This window comes from Temnothorax longispinosus, chromosome 1, assembly GCF_030848805.1.
Source record: "Temnothorax longispinosus isolate EJ_2023e chromosome 1, Tlon_JGU_v1, whole genome shotgun sequence".
Classification (NCBI taxonomy): Eukaryota; Metazoa; Arthropoda; class Insecta; order Hymenoptera; family Formicidae; genus Temnothorax; species Temnothorax longispinosus.
The window spans coordinates 26,912,966-26,935,378 of record NC_092358.1 but is presented as its reverse complement, the minus strand read 5'-3'; the positions used below and the strand labels follow the sequence as shown (position 1 = coordinate 26,935,378).

The window sequence follows — 22,413 nt, the reverse complement described above, 5'->3', positions numbered from 1 at the left end:
TTCTTTTTATCAGGAAACGAGATTCAGCTTTATAATAAGTGAGGTATAACTATAATGCTAAAATAGCAGCCACATTAAAATAAGGAAAGCAATGGTAAGCAACAAGTATACGCAGTATTTCGAAATGTATATTTTATTTATTTATTACTCTAATAATTTATATACAAAAATATATCATTGTGTATTAAAATATATACAATATGGCCATAAACAGTTGATATGTAGCAGATAAAGAGTAGAGCACTGTCTTGAATAAGGTCTGTCATTTTTTTTAATTAATTTGCCATTCGTACAAATCCGAACGTCTTGCGAAAGGCAAAAGGAACCTTATAGACAGTGTCATTCATTATTTATTAATATAGTAGAGTGTTTTCTTTATATATACTTTATAAAAGTTATTTCAAAACGTCAATATTATCTACATTAAAAATTGTTTATAAAAATCTTATTCGTTGATTAATATATGCAGCCAGCGCTTATTTGTCAATAAAATTTATCAATCTTTTTAATATAATTATAATTTCCATTATTATAATTTTATCTGGCAAATTAGATTTTGAAAACAATATATCAGAATAAATAGAGTAATTTTTTTTAATATTAAAATGCTTCAGTATACTCTGAGACGATATTAAATTAAAAATTTGTCGTATCTCTTCTTAAGTTGTTAGGACTAAAAAATGCATCGCGCGTTTATAAATAATACCACTTATTAAAATAATATTACAATATTACGCATAATAACTTAGATAATTATTGTGAATCAACTAATAATACAATGTTTTATTATGTCTTAAAATTATTTTGTTCGCGTAATTATAATAATTTATGTTGTATGTAAATTATGTAAAATTGTGTTTTCTAGATGATTAGATATAACGATAACCGCCTTGTTGTTGTCAATATTTCATAAAAAAAAGTTATTTCATGTTTCTCTCCATCTTTTTGCGCCGTATATATTCACCAATTTATTAGCAGTTTTAATGATATCAAATTTCTACGCTACTCGACATGAAATTTTCTTTTAGATTTTGATATCTTCGACGTCGTTGTTAATAATTACGTTTTCTTTCTATGCAGACGTATTATAAAATGACTAGTCTCTCATCCGTGAACGAGAAATACGCCGCAAAATTAATCTTTTTCGTTTTTCATGTTTTACGCCACGTCCAGCATGCGAAATACTAGAAAAATCTCGATAAAATACGCGTAAAGGAGTCGTATTGTTGACTCCACCGCGTTTTCTTAATCACGGACCAGAATCAGGAACTTGCATGAAAACGTAGGATGAACGTTTACTAGCACATCACAAATTCCTTTACGCTCGGAAGACGAAGCTTATGGACAATGATACGTGACAAGGTATATCATTAACGCGAGCGTATTTACGAATATGTATGATATGACCTGCATTATATATACATACAATTGCTGTGTGCCATGTTATACAAAGGTGTTTGGAAGACGATGAAGTATTTTTGGTTCCATGTAGAATACAACAAAACTGTTTCTGCGTAAACATAATATATGAGCAAAAATAGAATCTATCCCCGTTTTACTCTTTCTAAATTTCTACTTATTATTCATTTTATTTAAATCATCAAACCATCATTCGTTCATTGATGCGTTTTCCATTCTTCTTTGTAATTTAAGCAACATTAATAACAGGAGACTGAATGGTAATCCAAACTCAAAGATATATTTTTGCCCATATTATATCAACAATATCTATAAAGGCAGTGTAATATAGGCACGTATATTGTTCGCATTCTGATATTCTACTTGATTCTTCTCCGCTGTAAATGATGTCAAATCTCTAGATATGTCATAAAAATATAAAACTGTACTCCACGTATCTTTTATAAATATCAAATCTCTTTAAAGTGTCTCGCGAATTCGTCAGGTGTTCCGCGTACACCATTCATCAGGATAATCGAAGGCGAATATTCCCTCCTCACTTCTTCGTCCCATTCTCGACGGTTGTAGTCGAAGTCACTCCATTGAGTTCGTCCTGGATTTGCTGAAGAGTCTTGCCTTTCGTTTCAGGCAACAGCAGTACCGTGAAAAGTACACTAAGAATGCAGAATCCTCCGAAGATCCAGAAGCCTCCGTACTTGCCATGGAATGCATCTTCGAGGTTGCTGGAGAACTTGGTGATGATAAAAGCCAAGAACCAGCAGACGAAAACCGTTATACTGGAAGCTTTAGCCTTGACATTCGAGGCAAACATTTCACCCATCACTGCCCATGGAAGCGGGCCCCAGCCTACGCAGTACGTGATAATGAAGATGATGAGCGCGACTATCGGCAACCAGGATATCTGCTCAACCACGTCGTTCGCGTGCTGTACTTCCTTCAGGTAAAAATACAAGCCCAGGGCAAACTGCAAAATAAATGTCCAGTCACACGACAAGCTCGCAATAAAAGTCTAATAGCAAAAATCAAAATTTAACAAAAAAATTCAGTGCTATTGAACATGTTCGATGCTAGAAGAATTGTGATCTATGATGACGCATTATTGTTATGAAAAATTTCTGAAGTTTTTCACAATTTTTAATATTATTAAATTTCTAAAGTACCGAGATATGTTCCAAAGTATCTAATGGAAAAAAGCAACTCAGGTTTCAAAAGATCCTAAAAGGAAGAATTATAATTTTCTCAACTCTTTCTGCCGTGTGTTATTGTACGCGCGTCTGCCTTCTGTCTGTAAATTATGTAATTGTGCACACACGGTCACGTGGAAGTTTTCTAGCTTCGTACACTGAATTACATCCGATACATCGCATTCCATTTGAATGCGTAATGATAATTCGTATATATAATGCTCGACCTTCCTCGTCTCGCATTGTACATCCGCGTGGTTCGCTGTTATATATTTCCCGCACCGATTTCACCGAGCACGGGGACTTTACCGTATCGCGCATCTATATTTATCTGATCTACAGAGAGGATCGTGCGAGTGGCGATCTCAAGTCGCGACTCAATCTTCTTTATCAGGTAATTAAGTAATTTGCCCCGCGAATGATTTCCTCGAAGGTGAGATGAGTGATAAAAGAAAGAGTCATTAAATGCAGCAAATGTAATTATGCATGGCGATCGTAAACGCGCGACTGAGGAATGCGTTTAATGATCTGCATATAATCCACGAGTATGAAAATTAATTGGCACGCGATAAATCGCGCCAGTCATCTACAAATTATCGTCAACAAAAAATATTTATAGGATATCAGTACCAGATTAATACATAACAAAATTTTATTTTTCTCTAATTTATCTCATTGAACGACCAGATTACGAGGCTTACAAAAAACAAACGTCTGTTTAATGCAATTTAAATGAGGAAGCTGATAAAAATGTTGACTAACTTGGGTTTGAATCTAAAAATAGAGGCAATTACTCACCAAACTGACTGTCTCTCCTATGCCGGAGAAAACGAGGAGCATCCTTCTACCTAATTTGTCGACAACCACGGGGGTGACCATTGACGCAAACACCTGTACAACTCCGATGATAATTGCCGCTATCTCCGATGGGACTAGACCTCCGGCAGCGATAAAGATGTCTTGCATATAGAACAGTACGACGTTGATACCGGTAAATTGCTGGAAGGAAACCATGAGACATGTGTAGATCAGCGCCTTGAAGTTCACCTTCACTTTGAATAGATCCGAGATGCTGGCTTGATTCTTGAAAGCCTCGTCAAGTATCACCTGGAAAATTGAAAGCGAGACGAATTTATTAAGCAATAAATATAAAAATTGGAGCGTAACAGTTGACTAGAATATTCTGAAATAAATAGAATAATATAACGACCAAATTATTATTAAGAAATATAGTTACAGTTAACACTGAAGCAAATTTGCTGTCCACTTACAATTTCTCAAAATTGTTTTCAATGTTAATTACTTCTGCAATTATATTATATTTTGCGACTGTTTCAACGCTGAAGTAATAGCTGCTTTTTTTTCGTTTAACATATGGCCACGTACGACTGAAAGAACACCCGGCAGTTCTGCAAGACTCTGCATTGTAGGAAGTAATGTTGTCTGCAAGTCAGTCATAACTGTCCCTCACGACTGTGCGACATTGTCATTTAGGATCAAGGAACGGCCTTAGCCGCGACCTCGTTTGTCTAACGTGATCTGACAGGCAATATATACTCGGACATGCGCTTAGCAATGAGATCGAGTACGTGCTCGTGACAGTTCAGATAACATTAGCGACTATCTTGTTACTCGAGAAATCGACGAAGCCTTAAAGGACTCCGAATGGAATTAGCAATTTTTATTAGAATAAATTATACAAACTGCATATAATTTTCGCGCGCGCGTACAGATTTTTTCATAAAATTGAATATCCCTACAATTTGAATTTTCGTGCGAAGTGTTGATAAAAAGTCAACTAAGAATCGAATTGATACTTAACTCTTAAGAATCCTGAGATTCTTTTAGAGCAGAGAATTTTATAAGAGAAAATTATGCTTTGCTGACTTACCTGTATCTCGTCAGCCTCCTTCTGGACAGCCGCTTCGGATTTGCTGCGGAGCTTCGCTAGTGATGCGATCGCCTCATCTCTGCGGCCTTGATTGAGAAGAAAATACGGAGACTCTGGCATCATCATGAAACAGACGAAGAAGATCACCGGCAGGAGGGCACAGAGAATCCAGAAGACCACGTAGCTCACGAACGGTCCAATAGCGTAGGCATATAGGAAACCGATCGTGATAAAGAGCTGAAGAAAAGAGCCCAACGATCCCCTGATAGAAGTCTGAAAAGATATAACAATATGTAACTTCTTAGTACCAATTTATCGTTATATTTTAAACGAGAAACAGTAGAAAGCACGATAGTCCTTGAAAACTCTGCGTATAAATGTACAACTTGTATGCAAAATAAGTTTACCTCAGCGATTTCACCACAATACATAGGAAGGTTTGTGAACGTGATAGACACAGCCAATCCAAATATGAATCGAGCAATATAAAGCATAGAAACGTGGACTGCACTGGCGATAAGTATCCACCCAATTATAAACGGTATCAGAGAAGATAGCAGTGCTCGTTTACGGCCCCATCTATAAAAACAGAGAAAATCAGTTTTTTGTCGTCTTCAGTTCAGTTGCCTTCGTCAAGTATTTGCATCTGATGTGCTTAAGATTGGTTATTTTCTTTAGTTTCAAACTTGTAGGCTCAGGAAATAGGATGCATAGTTAAATCGCTATATTGCAAATTATTCGTGCGTTCAATCGGACGACTAATTTATATACAACACACTTTTCTCCAATGGATCCCGCCACGAAGCTGCCGAAGATAGCACCGAGGGCCACCAGAGATCCTATCCAGGAACTCTGCTCGGGATTGATTCGCGACCCCAAAGGTCCGCCATCGGCTTGCAATTTAGGGAGTATTGGACTCGTCCACCCTATAGCGGCACCAGTCGCGAGAACAGACAGACTACCTGTGATTGTACAAAATTTCAGAATGTATAAATGAAAAATATTACGATAAATAATTGCAGGAATATTCGCATAACTTCTTCGCGCGCTTAATCAACATGCTGTTAATCTCTTGTTAATCTCTCTGAATTGAATGATATATAATTGAACGCGTTGTTAATCTACAACTTTCATATCAAAAGGCAATATCTCTTGATTGCTATTTTATCGCTTTACTGAGGCTTGATAATATATCCATCAGTCTACAAATGCGAATTTATATTAAGCCGTAGATAAACACGGGAAGATAAATCATAGTTATACGCGTTTATTCGCGTCTGTCTCGCCTGTCGCGCCTGTCAATCATTGTCACGTTTGTTATATTTTTAATATGTTTGCACTGTTAATACTTTCTAAGACACTGTTAATTTAAGATTTTTTTGTCCTCTTTTTGTTTCTATAATGTATGTGAATGTCAAACTATTAAATCAGATTTTATAATGAAAAAGATAAATCATTTCTCTTATTATATAATTATATATATAAGAATAGAGTTGTAACATGTTGCTAAAAATATCGAAATTTTATGTTTTTCTATTTAGACAGTCGTTTGCAAAAATTTCCTCTTTTGATACATTTATTCTGTTGCGCGCGACACAAGATCTGTATATTTTTTACAAATTCTAAATTTACATTAATTTAAACATTGAATTATAAAAGCTAGAATTTTATTTCGTCAGAAAAAAAACCCTTAAGAAAGATATCTATCTGTCTCTGAACAAAATCTCAAATTGAATTTTTTATCACTCCTTTCCCCGAAAGAAATTGATTTTCCGTCTCGAGATTAGCAATTCAATCATGCTAGTGATCGAGATAATTTACCGGCAATGCTCCGCTGACGAAATGCGAGTCAAAGCGCGCTTTGAAGGTTTTTCCGGCGATAAAGTGGTTTTACATAATTGTGTATTTCAGGTAATGCGGTGAGATTCAAGGCCCGCGGTGCTTCCGGTTTTACCGAACAGCGAACGGTGCGCGTTCGAAGCTTACGAAGCAGAGGTTTAAACTGCAATGCAGCAGAGGATATCCAGCAGCAGACTGTCGCAGGTAAATTTGATGTACCTTGAGATTTAAGTACCTCACAAGACTTATAAGTAAAAGAATTTTTATTAATCCATCGCACGTCCATAAATTTAAATATTAAATTTTTTATTATAAATTGGATGAAATAAGGAACATTTATATTGCAAGAATATTTTGTACTTACAATTAGAACACTGCTACCTATAATAATATCCTACATTTTTTATATCAAACAGAGCATTTCATTTGCGTTTTGTATCATAAATCATAAATGTGGGACAATGCATATTTATATTTTCAGTGTATTTATATATTCTGAAGAAAACTTTGTGTTTATAATTAGTGCGTTATTATCCGACGATATTCTTATGTTAATAAATACTTAATTTATGTTCTGTATCACGAATGCGGGGAGAGATGACGCGGTGTCTCGGTGCACAAACATAGATTGAATTATGCGCTGATCTGTCACTTCGTTACAAATAGCCTACGCGCGATCAATAGAAAAATCGACAAAGCGATTATTATAATGATGTTCCGCGTCGCGGAGTTATCGCATTTACGTAATTCCTCGATGCGCCATGCAATTACATCGCGCGCGTCGCGATATCGAACTGGGCGGTGATGTGTCGTAAGAGCCCCGCACGCGCACGTGACATCCAAAAGATACAATTTCGCTAGTATTGTCATAACGTAATATTAAGGCTCAGACACAATGAGAGGCATAAGGAACAAGAAATTAAACATAGTAGTCGCATCTTTTTTCAAGACACAGCTTTTCTCTTTTTTCAAGACACGGGATTCTCTCTATGTTTAATTACTTGTTCCTTATTTCTCTCATTGTGCCTGAGTCCTTAAAGTTACTGTTAATGGCGCAAATACAGGATTGCACTTCGCGTTCCTATGGGGAAAAAGATATCCTGGGTAGCTTTAACAATATCAATGAATCAGTCACGCGGAAAACAGCACGCTATATTTCGTCGAATTTTACTGGCGTTGCTTTTGCCCACCATTGGAAATTGTTCTAAAATATTACAATTACAAACGCAATATTTATTTAAATATTTATGAACACGATTAGTCAAGCGTTTAAATATTTTGTGGTATATCCAGACGACCGCTAACAATATACGAAATTACAGAAAAAGAATTGCAGAAAGAGAAACAAGGATATTGTATTTCCGCAAGATTTGTGTTTGTAATAATAAATTAATCAAGCTACAGTCTTATCAATGCCAAATTGTTAATTCGCGAGCAAAAATATGATCTGACGTAAATTGTCAAGCTACAGCTATATCAATGTCAAATTCGCTCGCAAACAAAAATATGGTCTGACGTAAGTCATCTTCAACGAGAATTAAAATTGTGACTTTCCTCAAACGATGTAACATAGAACTTCCTAATGTAATCTAAAACTTACAATCTAAAACAATCTAGACAGCACCGCATATCTAGAAGACGTCTTAAAACAGTACCAAAGATGTCATAAATCAGGACATCTTAGAGAAGTTATCTTATGAAGTTGTCTTTCTGGATTTGTCCTTAAGATTAAGCTGTCTCTTAGATGTTCTATAAGACGCAATAATGCTGTCCCAAAAGTGTACAATCAATTTGTCTGCGCCACTTAAGGTTGATGACCTTTTTTGATACGCAAGTAACGAGGCAAATGGAACTTTTGCATTCGTGGATCGTCGTCTTTGCGTGGGACTATCATCTCCGTGGTGGGGCCATTTCCTCTTAATCTCTTTGCGCGCGCGATAACACACGATTGCCGAGTTACTAGTTTGCGCTGAATTTAGTAAATTATTTTTTCATTAATCGCGCCTGACACGAGATGATAATGATTATCTATCGCCACGCAATAAATTCGTGCCAAAATATTATCGCGAATATATAGATTCAGATAGATACGCGCCCGGAATCATCGCTTCGCGATGTAAAACACGAATGCGCCACGAGATAACGTGAAGAAAGAAATAGTTGTTTGACACTTGATGCCTCATTTTTGATCGTGAAAAATTTCCGCGTTGATAATCACTTTTTTGTAACTGTATATCATTCATCGATCATACCATGTACTTGCCGAACGATTTGACATTTCTCTTATCGTTTATTTAACCAACCGATATAATTTATTTTATAACTTTAGATCGCGTTACAAGTCTATATATAATTATAGTGAAGTTTATAAGTCTATTAACCTTATATCTTTTCAGAAATAGAAATTTAAATATCAGATAATTAAAGTTGCACTTTCAAAACTTGTTGAAAGTAACGGTTTCCAATACAGTTCTTTAAGCAATTAAAAATTCTGGAATTAATACAATCGTACTATTACATATTCGCACATTTTAAATATTATCTGCAATATTAAATAATATTCTATATTGACATATTTTTTTGTTGAAACAGTAAGCAATTCTGTTATGAGATAATTTCACGCTTCAAGAGATTTCACCATTAAATGTGCAATTTTTCGTGTATAGCATTCCGAATATTTTTCTGAGTATTTTTCCCGTCCTGGGCCTTTCCATCCAGAAGGGAAAGAAGAGCCAGAGAAGGCCCTTTATAGATATGCAAAGCCGCGTGTTTTTATTTCGAACTTCATAAAGGAGAGTATTTACGGATCATCAAAAGGTGTCGTTTTGCAAAATTATGCACTTAAGGGGTTAAAATCTTTTCATGACTAAATAAAAGTGGAATATTTTAAGACGAGGGGCGTTATCTGGCGAGACTTTCAAAATAAAAATGCCAATATCGAAGGCGTGCCGCTGAAAATGCAAGGTCGATGCTCTTTTGCCCCCGAACGAGATATCAAAGTTGATGCCGATGCTGCATTAAATAGTCCAAGTTAGAAAAGCACAACGATGACCCGTCGTTGAACGAGTTCTATCTTCTTAATTTTATTTGTCGGCTCGTTGAAGCTGCATTCGCAGTGCGCTCTTTTGTTGCGAATTATACATATGACAATATCTGCCTCTTTATTTACGCCGCGTTCACGCGCACAGCACGGCGCGTGCTGGATTATAATGGACGACAAAATGGCCTGGGCGTGCGATAAAAATCGATAAGCAATGAAACGCAGTTAAATCCGCTTGCGAATCGCGAATTGTAGAGTGAAAGTGTAAAAAAAATGACACCTCGAAATATGAAGGAAATATGAAGAAATTTCGTGTTGCAAAAGTATTTGTTTATAAATTTATTAGCCTTAAACAACTTAAGACATTCAATTTGCGCCGTCAAAATTTAATTTATTGACACTTTCAAAAATTTACAATGTAAAGCTCAACTTGAAAGATTCTTATAATGTATGGTATGTATTCTTTTGTGTGTGTATTATGTATTGTATACAAGACATTATGTAATCTTAAAAAGACCGTCGTGGAATAACATTAGAAAATCATCAATCACGCCAGCGATCAAGAAAAGTGCGATTATAAGAATCACTTTTATCGTCGCGATAAGGCAATTCAGATTACAGTTAACGGGAAATACAATCTTCTGATGCAAAAAGAACTGGCCTCTTCCGATCGTCGAACAATAATGTCGCGCCGAACGAATCGCCTAACGAATTACGATAATGGGACACGTGACGAAACACGATTACGTTTCGGAAGATTAGTGCGTGATTTACGCTTGACAGCCAGAAAAGTCTGCGCATCGTCATATATTTTCACGCGCGATTGTAAATATTTACATGTCACCGTCATTTACGTTGCAAAATCGTTCGCATTGACGTTGCGCCACGGTCAGCCGACAAACATCGACGTCCGCTCGACGAAACGTTCGAACTGTATCCGACACGTGAGCAAAATTGCATCTAATTAAAAATGGGAGCAACGAGATAGGATAACGTAATCGATATAGTTAACGACAGGCGCGAGAGAGAGAAAGAGAGAGAGAGAGAGGCGTTACCGCGGATAACGCGATATATTCGGAAAAATCTCGATTGGGAGTATAAAAATATCACGACAATGATATATCTATTGCGTAGCTGTCGATACCGTGAAACAGTAAAACTAGATTTTTACGCGAGATCTCATCATCGAGAGAAGACCGATAAAGATAAATAAATCAGGTAAACAACTCGTCGCAAAAGGCTCACAATAAACTCAACGAATTTTATGGACGGATATATGGAAAAATACGAATCACTTCCAACAACGTTTCCGAAAGGGTAAATTCTCTTCTCTAAACATCTAGGTAGAGAAAACAAACAAAAATCCAGAGATTCTTCTTTTATGAATGTCAAGCGCATTTTTCGCCTTAATCGACATTTAAGTGAGAACCTGTTCATTGAGTCCACTTAGCAATGTAGATTAAAAGATATTAATTACGTTTGACGTCTACATGCATGGGCAAGATAATAAAATTTTGTTTTCCAATTAAATCCAGTTAACTTCTTCGATTAACTCCAAATAATCTCGTGATTGTATTTTATCAAAGGAATGCCACTTTGTGACTTAATAAACAAGATTGGAGCATTAGGCTTTTAAAAGTGGCAGATAATGCTCCGAATTACGATGCATTATAAATCTCTTACGGCATCGAGATTAATCTTTTGTGCTTTTGAGCTTCTGTATTAAAGCTTTTTGCTTACAACGGAAGAATTTAAAATCTTCGGGAGTGGAAGGCTGACAAATGTATTTTTAACATTGTCGATGCAGAAATTCCAATACATATTAAAGTGACTTTTGCCAAGTAAGTTAACAAATGTATTGCATCAGATGTTTATTCGCGGGACAGATTGTAATGCAATGTCGCCTATCGTGCGTATTCTAGTAAAATATATTACATGCACGTATGGCCATGAGGTATCCTGGCCTTTCGTCATGGAAACTTTGACGTCACGAGGACAAGTCGATGCCACGAATGTGGACTGTTCGATTGTCATGCCGGGGTTCACGTTAATAACAAATAGAGAAATCAAATCCACCGGTTCACGCATAAATAATTGCTGATTAAGATACGGGGATCTCCGTTTCTCTCCGTTCAAGGATTCCCGCTCTCGCCGCCTCGCGTGATTTCCGATTTCGCGCGAATCGGCATTGCAGAGCTAATCAGAGCTGATCTGAATTTTTATATGTCGGACGCGTGTCGTCGCGCGCTGCGCGCATGCAGAAATTTAAATAATTCAGCCTCGCGCGATTCTCCCCGTCGAGCGGCGCGATTCAGTCACGCGGAGTGTCGCGGAGAGAAAATCGAACGCGGAAATCTTATAATGATACACGAAGCGAGGAAGCGTCTCCTGTGATTTTATTCCTTCTCGCTGACCAGGTGGTTTCGGTAAGAAACACGTATCGTGGGTCGTGGGAGAATCGAACGCTGATTTTCATTGAGGATGAAATTGCTCTCGATCCGACCGGTGATCATTACCGAACAATCGAAGGGCCGCTGGCTCTTTCATTACGAATTCGATTGGACTCCGCGGCCGGGCCCCTCCAACTCGGAATTCTCACTTCGGGCTCTCGTTCAATCTCAGGCTGTGCCGCCTGCACCGCGGTAATGAGGAAGTAGTTTAAACCGATTGCGATCTTTGTCGGTTAAGATTGAATTCGGTCGAGCGCCGGATGTGAATCGTTTAATATTCCCGTCATCCGAGTAACGCGAAGGACTCGCCGACGGACATGAATCGTGGCACGTATATAGCCCGGCATTGTACCTCCGTTCTTTCCCGAGTGAGTTTTCGATGCTAATATATCTCAAGTTCGAGCTAATCTCGAACTTGGCTCGGTCGATCGGAATCATCGAGACTAATAATTATCTCTCGGCTTCCTCTTTCTCACCGCGTAATAGCGTCGCGCGAATTTAGTAGCGAATTGAATCGCCACGTTTATTTCCCTGCTATTTTCCGCGAATCTTCGGTTCTCGTGAAAACCATTTTAAAAACATCGTAAATTTTTCAAATACTTTTTATGATGAGTCCTCACTTTTTGCTAAAACAATTTAAGAAAATTATTTTAAAACAAAAAGTATCAACGAAAAGTTTACAATAAAGTTTTGCTAAACGATAAAAGTCCTCTTTGATAAAGTTATTTCTAATTATTATTCTAGCGATAAATGCTCGCGTTATTTTCTCTCATTGTTTATTATGATTACTGTTTATTGGTAACTTGAAAAAGGAAAATTGAATAATTGATGAAAATACAATAGAAATCCTTATATTACGACGATAATATTTGCATTTGATCACGTATTAACCTGGGGTAATATTTTCGTTACTTTATCGTTGAATTATCACATTATTGTTTACTAAACTTTCATAAAGTAAATAATTTCATAAAGGAGCCAGCGAACAAAGCTCGTTCTTAGCGCTTATAATTATATATTACAAGCGACGAATATACATATATTCATAAAGTAATATTATTAGACTTTATCGCGTGTCGACGTAAATTATAATATATGTAAACGTAAACAATATTTAAGACGGAATGATTCTGCTTTGCCCTCGCGTATTTGTTTGTTGTCTTTGACTTGCGTCAATAAATTATTTCCTGCGATGGAAAAAGAGGCAAACAGACGACTGTGAAATATTTTATTAATATAAAAGTAAAACGGGGGGACAGAGCGCACACGAGAATAATTTCAATTCCCGTGGACATCGATGATGATCGTCTCACGCATGTGCAAAATGCAGCGTGCTTCACACGTGGTGAGGAGCCGGCGGGACCGCCGCGTGTCCCCATGCCTCTGCATTTTCTTCAATTAATGTCACTCATATCAAAAGAGTAAGTGCACCATTAAAAAGCAAATCGTATGATTTATTACTCCCATTATTCAATTTGATCGTTTTAAACCCTCTGCACTACGCCGATGAATGTATAATACAATCCAATTCTTCTTTTGAAGGGGGGGGGGGATTTAAAAAAACAATCCCGCGCGCATAAAAGGATCAAATCTAATCTAATGTTACACTGTGCAAATGTATTGTATTAACAGCTTTTGACGATCTTCCTTGACGAGATTCGAAAATACAGAACGACCGGAATATGACAATAAAATCGACGCGAAGAACGTCCCCTAAGCGTCGAGTTGATCGATCGGGTTGTGTGTAACGCAAGGGTGATTATTCGTCGTATCTCAATCAGAAATTCACCACATCAGTACATCGTTGATGAAATAGAAAATTTTCCGCATTTAAAATTGAAAAGCACTATAGCCAATTAATTATAAAAATTAAATAAGCAGTGTATTATTTATGCATTGTACCTGCAATTTTGTTTTATAAAGTTCTATTTTAAAAATTTCAACATAATTTCTATTACCGCATAATGAAACGAAGTATTAATAGCTATAACCGTTATTAATGACTAGAGAGTAACGGCAAAATTATGATAATCCGCAATGCTGTTGCATAAACAATTAAATACACGTTTTAAAAAAATTAATCCACCAAGTACCGGCATCATATTCAGAAAATAATTCAAAAGTAACGGTCTTTCACTTATTATTATAATTTGAAGAGTTCTTCCAATGTTTTCTAATCGTTAAAGTTGAATTGTTTTGAAGAAATACATGAAAAGTAGAGATAAATAAGTCTAAGAAAACAATGTTTTGACAATGGATTGATTTTTAAAATTTTTGTTCTCGAGGATTTAGCCTTTCATTGACAGACGCGAACTTACCCGCCCCTGCAGCCAGGAACTGAGGTAGCTTGGAACCCTTCTCCGTCATCTCTTCGGGATGGGCGACGGTCCTGTCGCGTACTATGCTCAACTCCACGGATTCTCTGACCGGGGGTGTACCGGGTGTACCATACACTGCCGAAGGGGAACTCACTGGTACAGGACTGTAGGCATAGTCTATATAAGAGCGCCCCTCTATCTCCTCATTGCCGCGAGTGGGGGTCATTTTTACGATCTCTCTTTCTCGCTTGGCTTCCTCCGATTGTTCCCACGTCTCTCTCCCACTTGTTTCTTTTGCCGCTCCTCGCGCGAAGCGCGATCTCGATCGCGGGTCGATCGCCGTCGCTGCGGACGGTGCGGGATGCAAACGACCGACGTCTCGAGACCTAGACCCTGAAACGAGGCGCCGCCGTGGTCAAGGTCGCGCGGCGTCGTCGCAGAGAACGGTTTCTAGGGAACTACCCCATCGAAAAGGATGCCCTTGACCGAGAGGAGCGAGTCGAATTATGGGGAAACAGGGACAGACGGGAATTCATTTCCGAATTTTACTCGGGATCTTCTCATATGCTGGAGTAAATTCAATTCGTGATTTTGATCATCAAAATGTTTGTGAGGGAAGAAGAGTTCTACCAATTTACCTTAGAATAGACAGGATAGTAATTTAAATTTTTCTCAATGTATTCACACATTTATTCGTGATATCTTCTTTTTATCGAGAAACGAGATTCAGCTTTGTAATAAATATGAAAATTAACGCAAAAATTGCAGTCGTAGCGATAAAGTTAAAAAATTAATAGTTACATTTCCGCTTTGTAGGAAAAAAAGAGTGAAAAATTGCACGATTCTAATATTAAACCCGCCTGCGTAATTATGCGCTAATTTGAATGCATTTCCAGAGAATTTCTGTTACAAATACTACGCGATAAATGCGCCCATTTACATCTTTCAGTTTGCGTTAACATCAAAATAAATGAAGACATTTATTTGAAGAAATAATTTGTTCCGAGATATTTTCTTTTTTTTCATGCTTAAAGTACTTTTAATATTAAACCTTCAGACATTAAAGTATAGTTACGGGAATCGCTTCAACAAATTTTATGTCGGTTACAGCGCGAGCAAACCGTGCTGACGAAATCTACCCTTCGCAGAGTATCACCCTAATTCGAAGATGGTCCCCTGGCGTTCTCCCTAATACAAGCCGAGAGAAAATCGATAACGCGCTGTACCAAACACGTTGTAATAACGCTAATGCAAATGAGTGGCGCGCGATCGATTAAATCACGAAGCGGAATCACAACAATGCCAAGCGGGACTTTTCGGTTCGCGTCTTCGTTTCGCGACATTCCGCTATACTGATTAATGTATTAATATACTGATTAATATTTGCATTTCTGACATCAATCTCATATTAATAAACATCCTGTGTGCCGGTAAGCGCCGCTCCGCTTTTCTTTCTCTCTTCCTTTTCTCGGCTTTCCGCGCGATGGAACGCGAAGAGATGGACGCGTCGTAATATTTCTATACTATAAATTGAACCATTGCTGGATTCCAAGTAATTCCAAGAAGATAATTCTATTACTAATACGGTCCGCTTACGTCAACAGAAAAATCAATAAAATCCAGGACGAGATTTACGTCCTGCGATATCGACCCGCAACCGATGTGTCACGTTACGCACATGCGTGCCGATTGCGAGTCGACAGCAGGTTCGCACGAGTAGAAACGATGTTGCTTTATAAAACTGAGAAAATACAGAAATAATAAAGAAAATTTAATTTCACGATAGAATACTCTCGTAAATCACGCTTGGCAAAGGGGCGTCCTTTCAGTTTTAAACGCAATTACGTTACGCGCTTGTTGGTAGAAGATCTCGATGGAAAACGGCAGTTGCCGCTTCGGTTGAAACTTTGGACGGAGATAAATAACTTGTAAAAATAATAAATAGATTATTGTGTACAGATGCTGTCCTTTTACCAAGCTCTAAAATAAAACGAAAACAATCCTTACACGATTAGTGAATCTACATCGCGCGTTTCAGGATTAATTACAAAATATGTATATTTAAGCGTGTCTTATATGATATGCGAGTTTTGCATGCCGCTACATTTCTATGACATAAACTCAATTTTTTCACTGATATTTTCTATTAATTTCGTGAAACATTTGATTCATCTTTATTTCAAAAAAAGATCTATTAAAAGATATTAATTATTTTTCTTTCTTAGATATTTGTTTATATTTAGAGAAAACATATTTGATTTTTCTATTAGAACAACTGCATTAATGCAGTTCTACATATACAGCACTTGTTTTGATAAAATTATTCTATTTGGGATAAAAAGCTTAATCTGATTCACAAAGCTAATTGTAATTAAATAAAGGCATACCAATGCAAAAAACTCAATGTGAGTGTGTGTGTGCACTTGTTTTAATAAAAAAGACTCACAAATTCGATGAACACGACGCACTTTACTGTCGGTTATCTCTTTCGCGACTGATCGTGAATTAGAATGTTCGCAGGATGATTGAGCGAGTTCATACGAGTGGAATAGTTATTATCGCGACGACGAAAAATTCTGTTCCTCACACTTGTTCGATTGTTTTCGTCACGGAATTTTCAAGGGATCGATAATCGCTCCTCCCGCCGCACTTTCTTACGTATTATATGGAAAAAAAAAAGAAGTCGCGTATCGATGAGATCTAATTGCGATCTACTGCTTATCGACGATAGCCGTGACAGTTTCGCGCGATATGCGAGAGAATAATAGTCGTGACAAGAGTCGTGACATTCTTTCAGAGACAGGATGTGTGTGGGGTGGAGGGAAGGGAGGAAAAAAGCAAAGAACGGACTTACCGATGTCGCACACACACGCACTGTCGTTAAAATGATCTTTTTCCCAAAGGAGAGCTGTGTTATAACTCTCCGATTATTTTTCTTTTTTACATAACAACGATAAATTATCGGGAATGTATCTCCGTGTGTCGCTGTCGCGTTAATCGCTCGATATCTCGATATCTTTGTCACCTCACTGGTAGCTCTTGATAACGATAAAGGCGTTTAATTTATATAACGGTTCTTCAATACCGATTACGCGTAAATTAGTCATGAAATATCGATCCATTGACGTTAGCAGGTTTTGCGGAATAGCAAACATTGCAAATCGCAAACACGCGATTTATTACATTCGTGTTTATTCAATCAAGCGACGTGGCAAAACTATATCGTAACGATATCCTTCGCTTTCCTTCATTTTTATGATGGAATTTGCGTTTTCGCAGATGTATGGGGGATGCTGCTGCCTGCCTTAATTCATTTCTTTCATCTCTTTCAAGTTTTTGAAATCTTCTTTGCTAAAAAGAAATTTTTAATGTCATGGTCGCGATGTTAATATCAACTAATAAAAATGCAAAGTTGAAAATTATACAAAAAAAAAGCGAATATTTTATGAATTTCAAGAAATCCAGTAGGATCAAATGAAAGGCAAATTGACATCCAGGTTGATACCGATAGATCACTCAAACTGTAGATCAATCAATTGTACAATATACAAACAGGATGCGCGTCTAGTTTGTGCGTAATTTGTACGACGTTTAAAACGCGATTAAACCAGTAATTATCGTACCAGAAGCGTAACTGTCGTGCAAGGCAAAACAAGGAAGCAATTTATTCGTTACGTTCTTCGCGACAGAATTATTTTCAACATTTTAATAAGCGAGCGCGACTAATTGCTCCAAGCCGAACGTGATTCATAATTTCACTCGCGAGCTTCTACGTAATCCGACTTTTAATTAATCATTACGTTGTATGTGAAAAAGATGGGTCGAATTAATCGGAATAAATAAAATCGACCGCGCGATTGTACACGATTCCAAGGGAAATTACGTGTTTATGCGAATACCGATCAACGTCGACGGTAATTAATAAAACTGAATTGTTACCATCTATAGAGATGGACGGAAGATCATCGAGAGAAATTAATCAACTAGAATTGCCGATACAGCTAATGGCATCTGAAATATATTGCACCAATAACATCGATTAACATTAAGCATGATGAATTTAATTTTCTAGCTCTATCCGTATGCCGCGGGCTATAATTTAGATGGAAACAATCGTAATCCTTAACGTTTATTCGAGGCTGCAGCTGCAACTGCATCCCCGTAGGATAAAAGAACGAGACAATATATAGCGAACGAAGTGGTAATTTATCGCTCGTAATTATATTTGTTTACATACCCAGTGTGACAAATCTATAAATTAGAACATACGTGAATTAAAGACAATCGCAAGATACAATGTCGTATATAAATGATTCGCAAATAAATTGGATTAAAGAACAATTGAAAACGTCGAGTTTTCGTTGACACAACTGACAACTCGCCAAACATAATCACGAGATAATTATAGCATGATGTAGGAGGCAATATTATGGCAGAAGCCATCATAATGAGCAGGATTACGAGGAAAATCGTCTCGTATGTCAATAATTTTCACGTGATTATGTTTGCCCATGTGCCAACAGTGTCAACAGAAACTTAGCGTTTTCGTTCCTAATAGACTGTGAATTGTTCAGATCAGCGCTCTTATAATTCATTTTGTGTTTGCGCATCGTCACAATTCTCTTTAATCTGCGACAGTTTACCTTCATTACAGTCTCTATTATATTATTTATAAAAACTAAAAATAAGCTTCGCTTGATTTAAAAAAAAAAAATTTCTAAAGAAGATTATTGCGTTGGATTGATTCGGAACGCAAAAATCCTTATCTCTTTGTTTGATATTATATAAACTGATCTACAAATAAAAGTATAGCAAAAAATAAAAAAAAATTAAAAATTTTGTACAAAAAAGTTGCGTCATTACTATCAGTTACGTAACGTTCATTTCAAATGGCGCGACATGCTGTGTTTAAGACTTTAAAAGGTAGCACATGTGAATTTTCAATTACATCAATTATATACGAACGAATAACACGTTTCGTCAGCGACACGTTTCAGCGTTTTCAAAGAGACTTACTTAATCAATCGGGGGTCGTGTCGACGGGTCCTCGGGGATTCGTCGAAAAAAAAACCGCTCTCCCGATGACGAGTTCGCCGAACAAAGGGCCGACGTGATGAGGATTGAGAATTAAAACTCCTGCCATCTCTTGGTTTTGCGAATAATAGCGGCAACAGGTAACCAGCTGGTCCAGTTATCAGCGTGAAGAAGCTATTACCCTTCTTTGACCTGGCCTCGGTTTTTACCCTGCGCGAGCATAAAGGACCTCACAGATGGGCGATTCCTAGCGCGCGCTTCCAACTGGAAACACATTGCACTGTTATTCGCTATATTATCAGTCTGCATTATCACGAAATTAAAACAATATTTTTTTCTTTCTAACAATTGAAACGTCACCGTCAGAAAGCTCAAGAAAATTTATAATTAGCTTTGTAATTAGGATACCGCGTCTTATAAAAATAACACTTTTTTTTTATTAATATAAATCTTTATTCTAAAATCTGTTTCGAGATAATATATTAAATATGTAAAATATCATATATACAATTAATTTAATTTGTAAATACCAGAATCTGAGATTTAAAAAATGTAATATATGGCGACACCTGCTTAATTTTTTTGAATACAAGTCGATTGAAGAATAGGAGGAGAATGTACACCCTAAAGAGCGGAAAAATGCCCAACATAATCTAGAAAATTGAAAATAACTGAAGGTATACTAAAATATTGTCGTTTATAAAATTGCAAGAACGGAAGAAGTGCGGTTGAAATAAGAATCTATTACTTTTTATTACCAATTTAGTTTCGGTGAAAGATATTGAAATTTTTCTTGAAGGAAAAACTCCGATTTCATTTGCAGAGGCAAAAGATCATTGCTTTATTGTACGGTCTCATTGTATTATGTAACGCGAACGATAAAATGCCGTTGTGAAGAAATTAGGGTGGAAACCAGTCTTATATTACGACGTTGATATTCGGTGCTTCAACCTGGTCGACAGCGAAATTGACCGTTAATATCATTAACGTAATCGCCCACGAGTGCGATGATAACGAGAACTCGAGATGTATAACCGTTGAACAACGCATTACGTCGCGCGATTTTCGCGAAATGGCGTTGCATAATCTAATACGTGAGAAAATGCATTATACGTGTAAAGAGAAAAGAAATGCAACCAGTGCTACTAGTGGGAGGATTAGTGAGAAACGTGAATGGGAGGATACGGGAATTGCCACGCGCGAAACGTGACAAAGTGCATTCATTTTGTACTTACGTCCTATTACTCACAGCACTTTGCAAGTGCGTACATGCGTCATTAGGACATTCCACTGCAATCTACAAGCGATAAATCACAATCGCGGAATGTTTTGTCAGTAGCAACGTTAAAGAATTAAATTAACATTTTTCTACACCTTACGTGAGAATAAATCGAAGCGCCTCAAGAAAATTGTATCAGAGAAGAAGACATGCATTTTTTGGAATCACAAATGTTTTGCGAAATATTTAGAATATCTTAAAAGCGGATTTTGCTTAATGGATATTTTTTTACGTTGCAAATGGTTCCTCAAACCTACATCTTTTATGACGTGTAATAATTCTTTTGCCTCATTCTAACACAATTTTTGTTGTAAGATAATATTTTCTTGATACTGTTATCTCCTTTTAGTTCATAAAATTTAATGTAATTCCAGAAACTTGAGTATATAATATTCTACAATTTTTTCACAGCGCCTAGTGTAATCATTATCTAACATTATGTAACATTATTTATGCGTTTTATTCTTTAACGTTACTAATAGAAAAAAAATCTGTGAAAGAACATTTCAAACATTCGTAACTGCGGAAAATTTGTTCACGTTGAATGAGAGCTACAATACTTGAGATGAATTTCAGTGACAGCTGGCAAAAACATTCATTCCGACGCACGAAGCTCATTTTAATCATAAAAGATGATTTGTGTTCCACTTTAAGAATGCAAAGTCTGCGTCATCCCGCGTGGAAAAATTTCCAGCTTCGGATATTAATCTCCCTGTGTAATTTATTTACGAGACTAATCCCATAATATTAATTAACGCTTAATATCTCCGTCTATTAATTTATACAACGGTAAATTACTCGCCAGATGCGCGCTCCGAAAAGCTCCGAAGCGATTGACGCGCTACTGCTGTCATTCTAAATAAATAAAGGAGTGTCATCCCACGCAAATTGTAGTAAAACTAAAATTTTCCGTCTCTTGCATGCAAGCTCGTGAATCTCCTGGAAAGTTTTGTTTGAGTTTCCTGCGAGAAAATACCGTTAGCTCAACGGGATTTTGTCGATAATTTCTTATCGTTGGACGAGGAAGGTATTTTACTACATATAACTTTCTCGAGTGCCATCGATAAACTTCCTAGTTATGAAAAAAAAGTTTGATATACGTCATACTGTTGAGAAATCGTTTTATCGCAACGGCGAACTTTTTCTAAGAGAAATTTATATATTCTTCGTTTATAGATATTTCTCGGTTTATTTATATATTTTTCGACTTTTTACTTCAAAATTAATTGAATCGCTTTTTGTGAAAAATATTTAAGTATATCTTGATTTTCGAACGAAACTTTTGGTGCGAAAATAAACCGAGATTTATTTCTATTTTAATTTTCCGTCGACATGAGTTTTATATTTACTTATTCTCACAGAATTGAAGTTTAAATACCTATATTGTCTTATGCAAGAGACAGGATACTGTATCATTCATTGAATGGTAGCAAAAGCGTTTTCAGCCCGATTGCATTATAAATAATGATATTATCCACTCATTTTATCGCGTTGCTGTTAATTATTTCTTGATGAACCTCAGTTAGACATTACCTCGATGAAAATTTAATGAGACACCATTGTTTGCCGTCAGCATTTCAATATTTAGTATTTCTCAAAAAACGGATCAAGTCGTTAAATCTGGATATATTGAAATTTAGTTTAAAGTAACTAAAAAGTGCGAATTATAATAATTGAATTAACATATTTATGTACATTTTCAATATTAAGTAGCTGTTTTATTAGTTATTTATTTACTTATGTACAAACGGGATGTACGAAAGAGATTCTTTTAGCACAAATAATATGATTACAATTACTAACATCAGCAAGAGACGCAGAATAAGATACTGAAAGAAGAATATGAGAATAACAACCTTACAAGTTACAATGAAAGAAAATGTAACAAAGACCATAAGATAATGAATGTTTAAAAGAACTAAGAGAGAATTGTTTAAATTGTCTTTGAGAAAAAATTGA

General features: G+C 36.5%; 1 protein-coding gene across 1 annotated transcript; it reads right to left on the bottom strand.

Annotated features, from left to right (window-relative positions):
- Nucleotides 1-115: 115 nt before the first annotated feature.
- Nucleotides 116-16,708, bottom strand: LOC139822005 (facilitated trehalose transporter Tret1-2 homolog). Its single transcript, XM_071793513.1, has 7 exons — nucleotides 16,588-16,708; nucleotides 14,142-14,534; nucleotides 5,273-5,456; nucleotides 4,902-5,073; nucleotides 4,495-4,767; nucleotides 3,402-3,710; nucleotides 116-2,383 (listed from the first exon to the last, which is right to left on the bottom strand). The coding sequence occupies exons 2-7, from the start codon at nucleotides 14,365-14,367 to the stop codon at nucleotides 1,955-1,957; spliced, it is 1,593 nt and encodes a 530-aa protein (XP_071649614.1). The 5' UTR covers nucleotides 14,368-14,534; nucleotides 16,588-16,708; the 3' UTR covers nucleotides 116-1,954.
- Nucleotides 16,709-22,413: the final 5,705 nt, after the last annotated feature.